The sequence below is a fragment of the Silurus aristotelis genome (genome assembly GCF_946808225.1).
Source record: "Silurus aristotelis genome assembly, chromosome: 1".
Lineage (NCBI taxonomy): Eukaryota > Metazoa > Chordata > Actinopteri > Siluriformes > Siluridae > Silurus > Silurus aristotelis.
In genome coordinates, this window is record NC_139574.1 from 27,486,999 (window position 1) to 27,501,173 (window position 14,175).

At 39.6% G+C, this 14,175-nt stretch overlaps 1 protein-coding gene across 9 annotated transcripts in view; it reads left to right on the top strand.

Moving 5' to 3' along the window:
- The window catches only part of fhod3b (formin homology 2 domain containing 3b), a 110,059-nt gene that overhangs the window by 92,182 nt on the left and 3,702 nt on the right, over positions 1–14,175 (top strand). For 6 of the 9 annotated variants that reach the window (XM_083554127.1, XM_083554124.1, XM_083554129.1 and 3 more), the window contains 10 exons: positions 699–883; positions 3,825–4,322; positions 4,490–5,370; positions 6,483–6,641; positions 8,134–8,316; positions 8,477–8,596; positions 9,207–9,368; positions 11,207–11,397; positions 12,034–12,226; positions 13,611–13,634. In XM_083554127.1, the coding sequence (XP_083410253.1) occupies positions 699–883; positions 3,825–4,322; positions 4,490–5,370; positions 6,483–6,641; positions 8,134–8,316; positions 8,477–8,596; positions 9,207–9,368; positions 11,207–11,397; positions 12,034–12,226; positions 13,611–13,634 (2,596 nt within the window). The remainder of the gene's footprint in view (positions 1–698; positions 884–3,824; positions 4,323–4,489; positions 5,371–6,482; positions 6,642–8,133; positions 8,317–8,476; positions 8,597–9,206; positions 9,369–11,206; positions 11,398–12,033; positions 12,227–13,610; positions 13,635–14,175) is intronic. The other 3 variants (XM_083554126.1, XM_083554130.1, XM_083554123.1) reach the window with 1 other exon arrangement.

Here is a 14,175-nt window from a genome sequence, read left to right on the forward strand (position 1 = left end):
GCATCAGTGCAATGCAACATAAAAATCATGCAGATACAGTCCAGCAACTTTAGGAAATGTTCACATAATGAGAAAAAAATGTTATCTCAGTGATTTTGATTGTGGCATGAGTGTGGTGCCAGAGTATTTTTATTGCTCTTGGGATCTCAAATCTCATAGAATTTTTACACAAGCAGTCTTTACATTTTACTGATATAAAAAAGGAAAACCAGGCCATGTTGATGAAAGAGATAAGCTGAGCAAGGTAAGGCTGGTTCAAGCTGACAGGTTACAGGTAATCACTTTGTACATTTGAAGTCAACAGAAATGCAATTTAGAATGCACAACATGTTGAACCTTGAGATAGATAAACTGCAGAAAACCAGACCTTGACAGTACAATTCTATACGCCACAGACTCTTTGAGTATGATTGCTGACTTTTAGCATGATAATGCAACATGCTACAATATAAAAGTTATAACATGTATTGATAAGGTGCAAAATGTTTTTTATGGTCCTAAATCTGTCCATTTTATGAAAAAGAGAGAATAGTCAATCCAAATTCATTTCTCTACAATTACAGAGTTTTCTTTGTTCATGCACTTAAAGTACCTTAAATAAAGCTAACATAACTAGAGCAGCACTTTAAACAGGATCTCATAAGCAGTTAAGTGGTAAAATTGTTTTAATAATAAACACTGATGTTTTTTGACATTAGGTATAAAAAGGTGGAGCGTCTGGCAGCAGAGGAGTATGAGAAGGAGCGTATGGTATCAGCGCTAAGAGGTCGAACAGAAATCACACTCAATCTTTGCTCCCGCAACTCCTGTAACACACGCAGTCCAATCCCACCTTCCACTGAGTCTCAGGAGAATAAACGTCCTCACAGCCACACTGCACAAGGTGAGACAGATACATGGATTCTTGTATATGGCCTTTTAATAACAACAATCCCAATCCCAACTGTCAACCAGAATGCTACTGGCCAGTTACAGATGTCTGAGAGCCATGTATGTACAGTGTGTTTAGGTGCCCGGTGATGCAAGAGGTTTGAGCTTGAAAAGATTTTGTATTGTCTTCTTATGTTTCAAAAGATGATGATGTGAAATGGCAGGAATGTGTCTTGGAAAGTGGGTGGAAATTGGCATTGACTAAATTAGCAGAAAATCCTAATTTATATATTCTCACAAAAGTGAGTACACCCCTCTCATTTCAGCAGCCATTTTAGTAAATCTTTTCAAGGGACAATACTTGGATATATTTTAGAGTAGTCAATGTATATCAGTAAAGATTTACTGTCCTTTAAAAAATACAGCCATTATTGTCTAAATAACTGGCAACAAAGGTGAGTACACCCTAAGTGATAACAGCTGTATGTCGCTTAACCATGCAAAGACACATGTCCAATTCATCATATTCATGTTTTTGATTCATGTACAATTATTTCATACTGCCCATATTAATGACAGTGGCTCTCAAAAACGATGGCCTAGGCTAAGAGACGATCAGTAACAAACTGAAACTGAGTTACAGTACAGTGGCCAGGGTCATACAGAAGTTTTCCACTCAGAACAGGACTTACAAGGGTCCATCAAAGATGTGCTGTGCCTCAGGAGCAAAAGCTGGCTTTAAAAAAAAGTGCTGCAGCATTGCTTTAGAGGTTGCAGAAGCAGAAGGTTCACTTGTCAGTGATCAGACCACACGCTGCACACAGCAAAAAGTCAGTTTGCATGGCCGTCTTCCTAGAAGGAAGCCTCTTCTGAAGCTGACTCACAAGAAAATTATGTCCTGTGGTCTGATGAGACTAAGATAAACTTTTTGGCTCAGTTGGTGTCCAGCATGTGTGGTGACACCCTGGTGAGGAGAACCAAGAAAACTGTGTCTTGCCTACAGTCAAGCGTGGTGGTGGTAGCATCATGATCTGTGGCTGCATGAGTGCTGCTGGTATTGAGGGAAAAATGGATTCCAGAACCTGATGCACTCTCTTCAGAAACTGGGCCGAACAGCAGTTTTCCAACATAAAAACAATCCTAAACAAAACGCCAAGATGACAACTGCCTTGCTGAGGAAGCTGAAGGCAAAGGTGATGTAAAGGGCAAGTATGTCTTCAGACCTGAACCCTATTGAGCACTTGTGGGGCATCCTCAAGCAGAAGTTGGAGAAGTGTCATGTGTCTAACATCCAGCAGCTCCATGATGTCATTATGGAGGAGTGGAAAAGGAGCCCAGCAACAACCTGTGCAGCTCTGGTGAATTCCATGCCCAGGAGGATTAAGGCAGTGCTACATAACAGTGGTGCTCAAACAAAATATTGCCACTTTGGACACAGTTTTACAGTTTTTGACATGGTCATTCAGGGTGTACAAACTAACTTGTTTTTCAGAGCACAGTAAATCTATACTGCTCATTGACTTCTCTAAAATATATATCCAAGTTTTATTTCTCCAGTATTGTCCCTTGAGAAATGTGATGGGTATGCTCATTTTGTGTGATACTGTATATTCCAGTTCAGTTTGTAACTAAAAAGATATCATTTGCTGTTTCTTTGTAGATTACACAAATGTTGAATGTAGAAATCATTACAGTGGATTACTTGTATTTGAGACAAAACATGCAAACTTTATAAACATCAGAGCAATCTGCTGAAATTCCAAAAACAAAATATAATCGCTTTATATGCTGCTACATGTGTGCTTGGGATGATCAATCATGCCCAGATCTGGCCCCTATCCACCATCTCAATCGGATCCATATCTGAGTCACACTGTGTGTGTGGAATTAGCACTTGGCTTGAGTTTCACACATTTTAGATAAGAATCATTAAGTCCAATCCTGGTAAGCCGCCTTTGCCTTTAGCCTACATTAGCTGCCAGACTAGATGACAAAGCAGTCTATAATAAAGAAGAGTGAAGGAATAAAAGACAAAATCAGGGGCATGTAAGATAAATGCCTATGCTTTAAAGCCATGTAAAGCAAAGCTTCTGTTCAGAAGGGGCCATTCATTTGTAATGGGATAGTGGTGCATTTTAGCCAAGAATCCCATCATCCTAAACACACTTCATCCTTGTGCTATAGGTCGAATGAAGGCTTGTGGAGGATAGTGAGTGCTCTGCATGGTAAAAAAAAATAATATGAGTTTAACTAAATAAAATTGTATTATTATAAGTGCACGACATACAGTACCCTGAATGTCTCATACCATTTTCTTTCCAATCTCATTAGTTTGCAGAAATGACTGAGCCATTTTTCAGTGCTCCCTCAAACAATGGAGAGTACAAGAGATTGGCTTTGACAGCACATCTACCAATATGGCTTGTCTTGACTATGTGTATGGTAATAGTGCGCATGCATTTGCCCAGACATATATGGCCTAAGGGTTGTGAGGCATTCTCTGTGCTGTTTTGTCATCCCCTATGCTTCTGTGGGATTCTTTTCCATTTATTTATTTGCTTTTCCAAATATGGAGTGGGGAAATATAGTAATGGTGTAAAGCTTACGGTAATAGAGGATGAAGGAACGGGCTGTGGAGAAATGAACAGTGCACAGATGCTATGAGGATCACATGCAGAGCAGTCATGCAGCAAAAACCCACCATGACCCAAGAACCTTGCAGGTTAACTAACAATACAAGGCTATCACGATCATCCTGGCAACCGAAAAACAAACACACAATGTTGCCTCAAATTTTTCCTGCCAGTTGCTGTAGATAAGCAGGATGTTATTCCTTAATTTGACCAAACTTCAAAGTGATAAATGTTTTGATATTTATTTGGGATTTCAGGGTAAATAAAGAATATGGCTCTTTTTGAAAGCATTATGTGTGTTTGCTTGTTTGTTTTGTTCAGAAGCTGAGCCAGAACCAAGCCGTGTGGAGTCTCGCTCGGCGTCGCCCGCAGTGTCTGGCCAGCAGTGGTCATCAGAGACAGAGGAGAAGCAGCGGCCTGTGGATGAGAAGGACATAACAGTGTCTGTGTTGCATACAGAGCCTGACAATTCAGATAATACAGGGAAATGGACATTAAGAAAGGATGAGTATGAGCAAGGAGTACAGGAGGTCGAGAAAAGTGAAGATGCTAATGTGAAGGAAAAAGAGAGGGAAACGTTATGCACAGAGGCCGTGATGGCAAATAAGGCAGGGACTGACTTCGAGACAGAAGAGGAGTGTGAGAAAGAGCAAATAGTGGAAAGAGACACGGAGGATAGCACAGCCCTCAGTGAGAAAGAGAGAAAGAATGAGGAACTTAATGAGAAGGACAACTGCTCGGCTTCCAGCATCTCCTCAGCCAGCAGTACTTTGGAGAGAGAGGAGCGAGAGGAGAAACTAATGTGTGATAATGACTCGGGTAAGAGAAAAAGACATTAACATTAACAAGTACTTCTCTCATGTTTACAGTGATGGACTTTTAAATCAGTGTTAGATGCTGCATCTTATTAGCCTATGATGTAACCAGTGTATTCTCTCTCTCTCTCTCTCTCTCTCTCTCTCTCTCTCTCTCTTTCTTTCCATTAGGCCAGTGGGCAGAATGCATTAAGGCAGCAGATATCAACGAACAGTGTGGAAAAGTCATCAATAACAAGCGCTTCATGTTGGACATGCTCTATGCACAAAATAAGAAGTCTGCTGAGGATGAGGAGAAAGAGAACGAGAAAAAAGAAGAATGCCCAGAAGGCCAGGACTCATCAGTAAACAGCCTCACCACTCACATTTCAAGCCTGGAGGCTCGGCAGCAGGAATGTGAGGATAACGTGAAGAAGATGGAAGTGCAGCACCTGGACAACCACGCCAACGTGAGGACCGTGGGCGAGAAATTCGGTGACTTGGTGAAGGGGCTCGTCTCGCCTAACGAGGCTGAGAAGGAGAAAGCACCTTCACCCACGCCACCTAAAAAGGAATCGGATCACATCTGGGACCAGCTGATGGCCACGCCCCGAGAACTTCGCATTAAAGAGATGGACTTTACTGACCTTTTGGAGGAGGATGACATAGACATTTTGGATGTTGGAAACATGATAAAGTCAGGTGACCACATGACACCCCCTCCACCACCCCCATGTATACCAAACCTGCCACCAGCACCTCCACTTTTTGGTTGCCCACCCCCTCCTCCTGTTCCAGGAGGGATGTTACCTCCCCCACCACCTTCCATTGCATCAATGTCTCTATCGCATATCGGTTCTCCTCAGCATAGTCGAGGAGAGCCACCGCTTTTTCAGAAAAAGAAAAAGACCATCAGACTTTTTTGGAACGAGGTGAGGCCTACAGAATGGCAACAAGGCAGCGACAAGCGCTACAAAGAATCACTATGGTCCAAACTGGACTCGGTTAAGTTGGACACAGCCAAGTTGGAGCTTCTCTTTGAAACAAAATCCAAAGAACTTCCTGTTGCAAAGGTAAACATGTTATTATTATTTGGAACATAATTCTTTTCTCTCAGTATTGATTTACTAATTTGTAGTCTTGGGCTGCAAAATGATTTCGTAGTGTATTTTCTAGTAAAATTGGAAAAAATATTCTGATGCATGTATCTCAAGACTCCAGATCTACAACTGAAAATGTAGATTAGGTGCAGCATATACATACACTGACGTTTCAATATTTTCTTCTGTAATCTGTACAGGTATTTGAGATGGAAAAAAATTCACAGAAACTATCAACTGTCATGCTTGAGAATCCAGTGAAAGGCTTTCCAATTAGACTATTTCCTTTTTTAAAGCTATATTGAAACACTGGTATCAGAAGGTGCTGAGCAGAACATTTCCTGCAATAATTTTAGGGTATTGGGTTATGATGTATGTTTTTCTAAATGAGTCTTTTCCGGTCAGGGGTTCTCCCTTTGCCTAGCCGAAAGCAGCTGCTTTTTATTTCTGTCCCATTCCTAACTCTGTCTTTTTTCCCTCTGTTCCTTCACTCTCTCTCTTTTCCTCCCTTTGTTTGGCAATAAAAACACACCATCTTGTTTCTTACCAGTCCAGAAATATTCTTCATCAAAGTCCCAAAATAGCCCTCAGGTGCTTGCGTGTTTTCTAAGCGAGTTGCACTCAGCATAAGATCCCGCTGGCATTCATATCTTGGAAAGCCTTGTTTTTCCTAATCACCCACATTAAAGAAATTCCGTTCCAATTCATTTTAAGGTAGTCTTCAGAAAGCTTTTTGTTTTCCTTAATCTTGCGTTGGGGATGGTAGATGGATATCACAGTTAGCCGACAAGCAAGCAAGCGAGAAGTCGTGCAAACTCATAATGAGAACCTAGTGAAGTATTGGACCAGATGGGTGACTGTTGCCCTGACATATGTTTTCGATGGTGACAGTTTAGCTCTGTTATGGTCCAAAACAGAATACATTTCATCATAATAGCAGCTGACGTGGGCAGGTACATCACACAGACTGCTCATTTTGATTCTCACCACATAATACACACAAGAAAAAAAGAAAATGGTGTAAAATGGTAATAAAATCTAATGCAAGCCCAAATGCATACAGTTTTATGTTCTGCTGTCTTTAGAAAACAGCTGCAGATGGAAAACGGCAGGAGATTATTGTCCTGGACTCCAAAAGAAGCAACGCCATCAACATTGGCCTCACAGTTCTTCCACCTCCCCGCACCATCAAAACGGCCATCCTCAACTTTGACGAGTATGCTCTAAACAAAGAGGGTATAGAGGTAATGTCAGTTTAGCTAAGCTAAGCAAATAGATCCTGTTTAATTTATTTATATGATGTAATTGTATAAAGAATCTGTGATCTCAATATATTCTCACATGACAGCACAGTATGAACCTAAGAACATTTCTCAGTGATGTTGGACACATTTTCATTATGAGATCTGCTTTTCCTTCCTATCAATGAGAGACCGAACAATTCCTCATGCGTATGCAGTAACGCAAACGAAGTTAACTACTGAGAAAGCTGTAACACAGATGAAATCATTTAACTCATTGAAATGCTGACTATTATTGATTTATTGATTTTCTCCAGATGTTGTTATTTATTTATCAGTTTGTTAAAGATTTATTAGGGGAATTATGAACTTGTTCTGTAACTAAGTAAAATTATGGCATGACACTGGACAGTGATTCGCACGTTTCCCTCGGGTTCAATCGCTCTTATTGACTCACTCTCATTTGCCCATCTGACTATATCCAAATATTTTCCTGGATGTAGGACAGCAAGCAGATGTATCTAGATCTATGTGAAAACAAACATTGATCTTTCCTTTTTGTTATGTTAGTCCTAGATTAAATCAAGTTTACAGTATATCTCGTCATTCATAATGCAATCATTTAAATCAGAGATTTGCATGCACATATTGCTTTCATCGTGCTGCACTGGCAGTGTGTAAGAAGGACTTAATCATGAGGACAACATCAGCAGTCATTGGAGGAACACCATTTGGGAAAACGTAGTCAATCTGGAGTTGTGTTTAAATATGTAAGGGAAACAATGATAGTTTGTTTTATTGTTTTATCAACTGTGGCTTGTCTAATGGAATTTATGTTGTGGTGTATGTCATATAATATTTTCATTATGCACATCACTTATTTAAATTATTGATTCGTCTTCAATAAATTAGAGCTTATCACAGGAATACTGGGTGTGGTACTGGAATACTCTCTGCTTGGGGCTCTATTACAATGCCCAATTCAAACATATTCACCCATTTACACCTACACCGTGAAAGAAACAACACCTTAGAGAGTGGAAATATCTTGAATACAGTTTAAAATAAACCTAAATATACAATTATTTTAAGCCAATTGTAAGCATTTCTCTTTTTTTTTAAGAATAAAGCAAACTTATGTAGAAATTAATTAGACATTTACAAGCTTTAAACAAGTTATTGGCTTATTGTTAATTTACCACTATTTTCCACTACCTTCACTTGCTAAGATTAATTATTTGCAGTATAGGAAATAATCATCATCTCACCTACTGGTGGTAGAAGATAAATAAAGAACCCAAAGGTAACATAATTGACATAATTAATTCTGAAAATGTAAGCCGGTGGGTTGTTTTACTGCAGAATTCTAATGACTGCTTATGTCTAATGTATGTGAGTCACAAATGCAAATGTAAATCATTGTGATATGAGTAAAAAAAAATGAATTGAGCAAGAAATCTTCACATTCAAACATTACTCCCATTCTTTTGTGTAGAAAATCCTGACAATGATTCCTACAGAAGAGGAGAAGCAAAAGATTCAGGAAGCACAGCTGGCGAACCCAGACATTCCCCTGGGCAGTGCAGAACAGTTCCTCCTTACACTCTCCTCCATCAGTGAGCTGTCTGCTCGCCTGCACCTCTGGGCTTTCAAGATGGACTACGAGGTGTTGGAGAAGGTCAGGATTTGTGCACAAGATACACAGGCTTTACTGTCTGTTCACACTGCTGAGCTATTAGATCACACAGCAAAAACAGATACATACATATACATACATAGCGTTTGCAAAAACAGTTGTCATGTTTTTGGTATGTTGCCTCCGTCTTTCTCACTTTCAGGAAGTGGCAGAGCCTTTACAGGACCTGAAGGAGGGCATGAGTCAGCTGGAGAAGAACAAGACACTGTGCTTTATTCTGTCCACACTACTTGCTATCGGCAATTTTCTCAACGGATCAAATGTGAGTTATGGCCATGCTCACTGCCTCTTCCCCCCCCCCCCCCCTTCTCTCTTTCTCTTTTCTTTTTGAGGAACGGAAAAAAATAACCTAAAGAGGTAATAAAGGATTGAAAGCACATTTACAGTAAACCATTGAGCGTTGGCAGGAGAACAGAGCAAGTCAAATTCGTGTCATGTCATTTGGGAGATTTCCCGTTTTTATTTCGGCTGGGTCTTCAGCACTACAAGGTTGACCCGGGGGCAGGCCAGTGACTTCCTTTTCTTTTACCACATATGATTGAGATTCAGCTATTTACAAGCCAATGAAGCATTCATGTGAACATGCATACAAGCAGACTACTGACCTGCCTTGCTTTTCAAAGCATTCTGTATTATTGCTTAATGGAACTGATGGTAATCTACTCAGCTGTTTCAGAATAATCTCTGTAAATAGTGGAAATGGCCTATGATTAGAAACCCGTTTATAGAAATCATTTCCTGGATGAGATCCAGAGTGACCCATTTGTTCAAGGTGGAAGTATTTATGGCGTCAATTTACTTTGTTACAGGAAAGTCTCACTGATATTGTCCATTTTACCCTTGTGCTGGTGTATGTGTGTGTGTGTTTTCAGGCTAAGGGCTTTGAGCTAAGTTACCTGGAGAAAGTTCCAGAGGTGAAAGACACTGTGCATAAGCAGTCTCTGCTTCACCACGTCTCCTCCATTGTAGTGGACAAGTTTCCAGAAAGTTCAGACCTGTACTCCGAGATCGGCGCAGTTACACGCTCTGCTAAGGTAACGCACCAAATCATAACCTATCAAAGCTTATAGAGGGGTTTAGATATGACATAATGATATATAGAAAGGCATACAATGGCTTGCATTAGTATTCAACCTCTTGGAAAACAACTTGAAAATATTCTTAACTGGGATAGTTACTGTTTCTTTTGCACAATGTCTTGCATTTGAAAGTCGAAATTATCTTTTTATTGTGACAGCAAGGTGAACTATACAAAAAAGCAGGTATTTTTATCGTTGCGTAAATATTCATCCCGCGATCAAAACTTTAATAAAGGTTTGATTGCAGTTACAGCTGAAAACTGTCAGCTGTCTTTGTCAACTTTGCACATCTGGAGCCTGGTATTTTCCTACATTTTTTTGGAGTAATTATAAAGCTCCATTGTGATTACAAATTATAGACAATTTTCTTTGCAAAACTATTGTGCCTGTCAAAAAGTTTGAAATGACCTAGCCTATTGTGGTTTGAGACACATGCATGTTCCTTTTGTTTATATGCAACAAAATTAGGTAAAAGGCAAAAATACATAAGAATTGGACAGCGAAGGGCTGGGTAATAGTTCTCTGGACAGATGAGAACAAATTTAATGTTGGCTGCAACAGAAGAGCTTATGTAAGACAAAGAACAAGAGAGAAGATATAATCAGGCTGCCTTACAGCCACAGTCAAACATGGAGGTGGAAGATGGCTGTTGGATTAGGATTATGGAAGGTTGGAGACATTCTGGGTGAAAGAAAAACTGAACCAATATGGCTACCATTCCGTACTTCAATTCCATATAATGCTGACTATGGCTAATTGGAACCGATTCACCGTATAACAAACAATGACCTGAAGCATACATCCAAGCACTGTAAGTTTTATCTGGAGAGCAAACAGTAGACTTGGGTGTTATCTATCATGGAATGTCCTGCCACCGCACCTAAATCCTATTGAACTGATCTTGTATAAATTGGATCGCAAGGTAAAGAAAAAATCCAACCAGTGGAGAACAGTTTTGGCAATTTTTACGAGAGGCATGACAAAGTATTTCAGCTGAAAGTTTGGAGAAACTGACTGTCAGGTGGTTAAGACTATGTACAGATTTTAATTACGCTAAAGGAGGATTTTTGAATGAAAATACAACGTAACTATTTATTACATTTTCGTATTAACATCTGTAACATTTCTAATCATGTTTGTTTAAAGTAAAAAATGTTGCATAGAAACAAAAGAACATGCACGTGTCAACCTGAACTGATAAAACTTTAGACATGCACTGTATGTTATAGTGTATATAATGACTTTACAACTAGAAACATTCAGACATCTGTAGCCATTTTTTTAAGTTACCAACGCCTTTTTATTCCGTGTTTTGGTCTGGTGAACTTCCTGTTTGCAACTTGCCACAGCCATCTGTAACCTGAAATCACTGATGCTGCTACTACTTGGGATTAAAGACAGCAGCACTAGCTTGCTCTCGTTAGAGAATGGGGGTGTTGAACACAGCTGTACACAGATTTCTGTTGATCTTCTTACACACCACAACACTCGAGAGCTTTAGTAATTAGCTGCTGAATTAATTTCAAAGTAATCCACTTTTATTTATTTTTTTACCATTTGTGTTAAACGCAGCATATTTGTGGAAATCACCTGAGTTTACTATAATATGACTGGATGTCATTCCGAAATAACAAAAACACAAGTTTGTATGGTTGAAGCAGTAGCATACAATTGAACACAGCTAGAAAATCATGTGTATAGCAGACAGATATAAACTGGATTCAGAAGTGTCATTTTTTAAAAGATTTTCAGATTTAAGATTCATAAGATTACATCTGCTCTGCTTTCCATAGGTGGATTTTGACCAGCTGCAGGACAATCTGGCCCAGATGGAGCGGCGCTGCAAAGCTTCCTGGGACCACCTGAAGGTCATTGCCAAGCATGAGATGAAGCCGGCACTAAAGCAGCGCATGTCCGATTTCCTGAAAGACTGTGCTGAGAGGATCATCATCCTCACCATCGTCCACAGGCGCATCATCAATAGGTAAACAACCAGAATTTATATTATACTCTTGTTAAAGTATCTACCTGCAGCAGAACAGAGGACAGAGGGGTGTGTCCTTGTAATTGACAAGACTTTTTTGACAGATTTCTTATGCAAATGAAGGCTTCATTTACTCTCCAAAAAGAACAGAAATCATTTAGGAAGAAGCAAAGATATTGTGGGCTTAAAGTAAGACCACAGATACTAAAGATCTAAATCTGTTGTCTTCAGAAATTCTCTTTTCTGCACTGATGTTCATTCCCTAATGCATATCACATTTCATACTCTGCTATAATACTGTAATGTAAAATATTTATCAAAATACAGAACATTAAAAAATCTAGGTGGGAAAAGTGTTTTGAAGGTCATGACCACTTGATTTAAGTCAGTCAGCCTTTTTTTTTTATATTAAAATGATTACATAAACAGCTGCATCACATTAAACCAATTTTCAGTATTGCATCATATTGTAAAGTCTTTTGAGAAAAAGTTGAACACTTCAAGACATGCTGATTCATCCCCCAAGGCCTCTGATGTGTAAAATAAAATTATTAGAGCATAGATTCTTCCTTGATGTAATAAGGGCTAGTGAATCAAAGCATGGTATGTCGAATTGTTTTTGTGCATCATCTACAGGTTCCATGCTTTTCTGCTGTTCCTGGGCCACCCAGCATACGCAGTGAAGGAGGTTAGCATCCACCGATTCTGTAAAATCCTTAGTGAGTTTGCACTGGAGTATCGCACCACCAGGGAGAGAGTGCTGCAGCAGAAACAGAAGAGAGCTAACCACCGGGAGAGGAACAAGACCCGGGGCAAAATGATCACTGACGTAAGTGCGCCCTCTAATGGCTGATTTTACAGTACATGGATTAGGTTAAAACTTGTGCCACTAGATGGGGCAGTTCACCACTGATCAAACTGTATTCTGAATTCTATTTTATTACTGCAGTATTTAAGATGTGATAGAAGAGTGTCTGCACGAGTGAAAGGGAAAGTTTATAGGACTGTGGTGAGACCTGCGATGTTGTATGGTTTAAAGACAGTGACATTGAGTAAAAGACAGGAGGTGGAGCTGGAGGTAGCAGAGCTGAAGATGTTGAGGTTTTCGTTGGAAGTGATGACGATGGACAGGATTAGAAATGAGTTTATTAGAGGGACAGCGCATGTGGAACATTTTTGGGATAAGGTGAGGGAGGCGAGATTGAGATGGTTTGGACATGTGCAGAGGAGGGACATGGGGTATATCGGTAGGAGAATGCTGAGGATGGGGCCACCAGGAAAGAAGGAAAAGAGAAAGACCAAGGAGGAGGTTTATGGATGTGGTGAGGGAAAACATGCAGGTAGTTGGTTTGATAGAGGCAGATGTAAAGGACAGGGGGGTATGGAGACGGATGATCCACTGTGGCGACCCCTAATGGGAGCAGTCAAAAGAAGAAGAAGAAGAAGCCTGCAGTATCTAAGATAAATAGCAAACAAAACTAGTAGCCTGACTAGTTTTATACTAGTACTAAGTGTTCTTTATATTCTATAATAAAAAATTCCTTCCTATTACACTGCTATCAATAGATTGCTGTTTTTACAGTGCAGGAAGCCTGTATCGAGTCATTAATACCCAGCAAACTTAATAAATCCAATCCATTCCTCTTATGAACAACAGCCCTGTGTAATTAATATCAGTGTTACTGCCTGAGGCCACTCCTGATTCCTCAGACATGACCTGCAAAAGTCTGTCTCTGTGGGGGCATCCCGGTTAGCGGAGGCCGTATGTGGTTTGTTTAGTTTGGCGAGTAATATTTTGGATTAAAAGCAGTTCCTAGTCTAATCTCAGGACGAATTTATTTCTCTTTTCATTTGCCTGCAGATGAGCAGTAGAGCAGTGTGTAAGCATCGAGACTGGTGTGTGCGCTCTAGGGTTGCTCTGTGTTCTTGGTGTGTTGCAGTATCATGCACTTCAGTAGATCAACATTTTACAACTCTGACCAAACCTACAGTCCTGTAGACTGTAGACTATCAGGACTTAAATAAATCAAATAATTGAATAGAGAAAGTCTAAAAAAAAATTATATTTATATATATATATATTTATATATATACACAAACACACACACACACACACACACATTTATTTATTTTACTTTTTTTTTTTTAAAGCATAAATGTATTATAAACCCTTCTTGGATTCTTTTCTGTCACCCATCATTTCTTCTTTCTAGAGTGAGGATGAAGAAGATGGTGAGGTATGCGTGGCTGTGTGCAATTGTATCTATATGTATGTGCATGTGTAGCCCATTTTAATCCCCAGGAAAACTTAACATTTCATTAACATTGAACATATAAAATGACTGACTGCACAAGCAGTGAGAATAATAAGAGGACGAACGAGAGCAGGGTCACCATGTGGAAGCTACGTTACAAGCAACATGTTAAATGCAGATATTATAATAACAGGGTCGATGAGATTATTAAAATAAACACACAATGGGCAGGAGAATAGCATTATGTAGCATAGTATTATGCTGCTTTACACTGATTGTTTTTGGACAGCATTGTCCTGTTGATTGTCCACCCACTACTGACAGACTAAATGACACACTAATGACACTGAGCTCGGTGTGCACTCTGGTGTTCTATGACGCACGTTTGATATCTTTTCCGATTGTTTTTGACAAAATGCCTGCGTGGAACCTTTCAGCAAAAGAAAAAACCCTGCAAGCCAAAACTCAACAACCAGAGGCTAAAAAAAAAAAGCGCTTGCAGAGAAGCCAGACTCTTGGATTT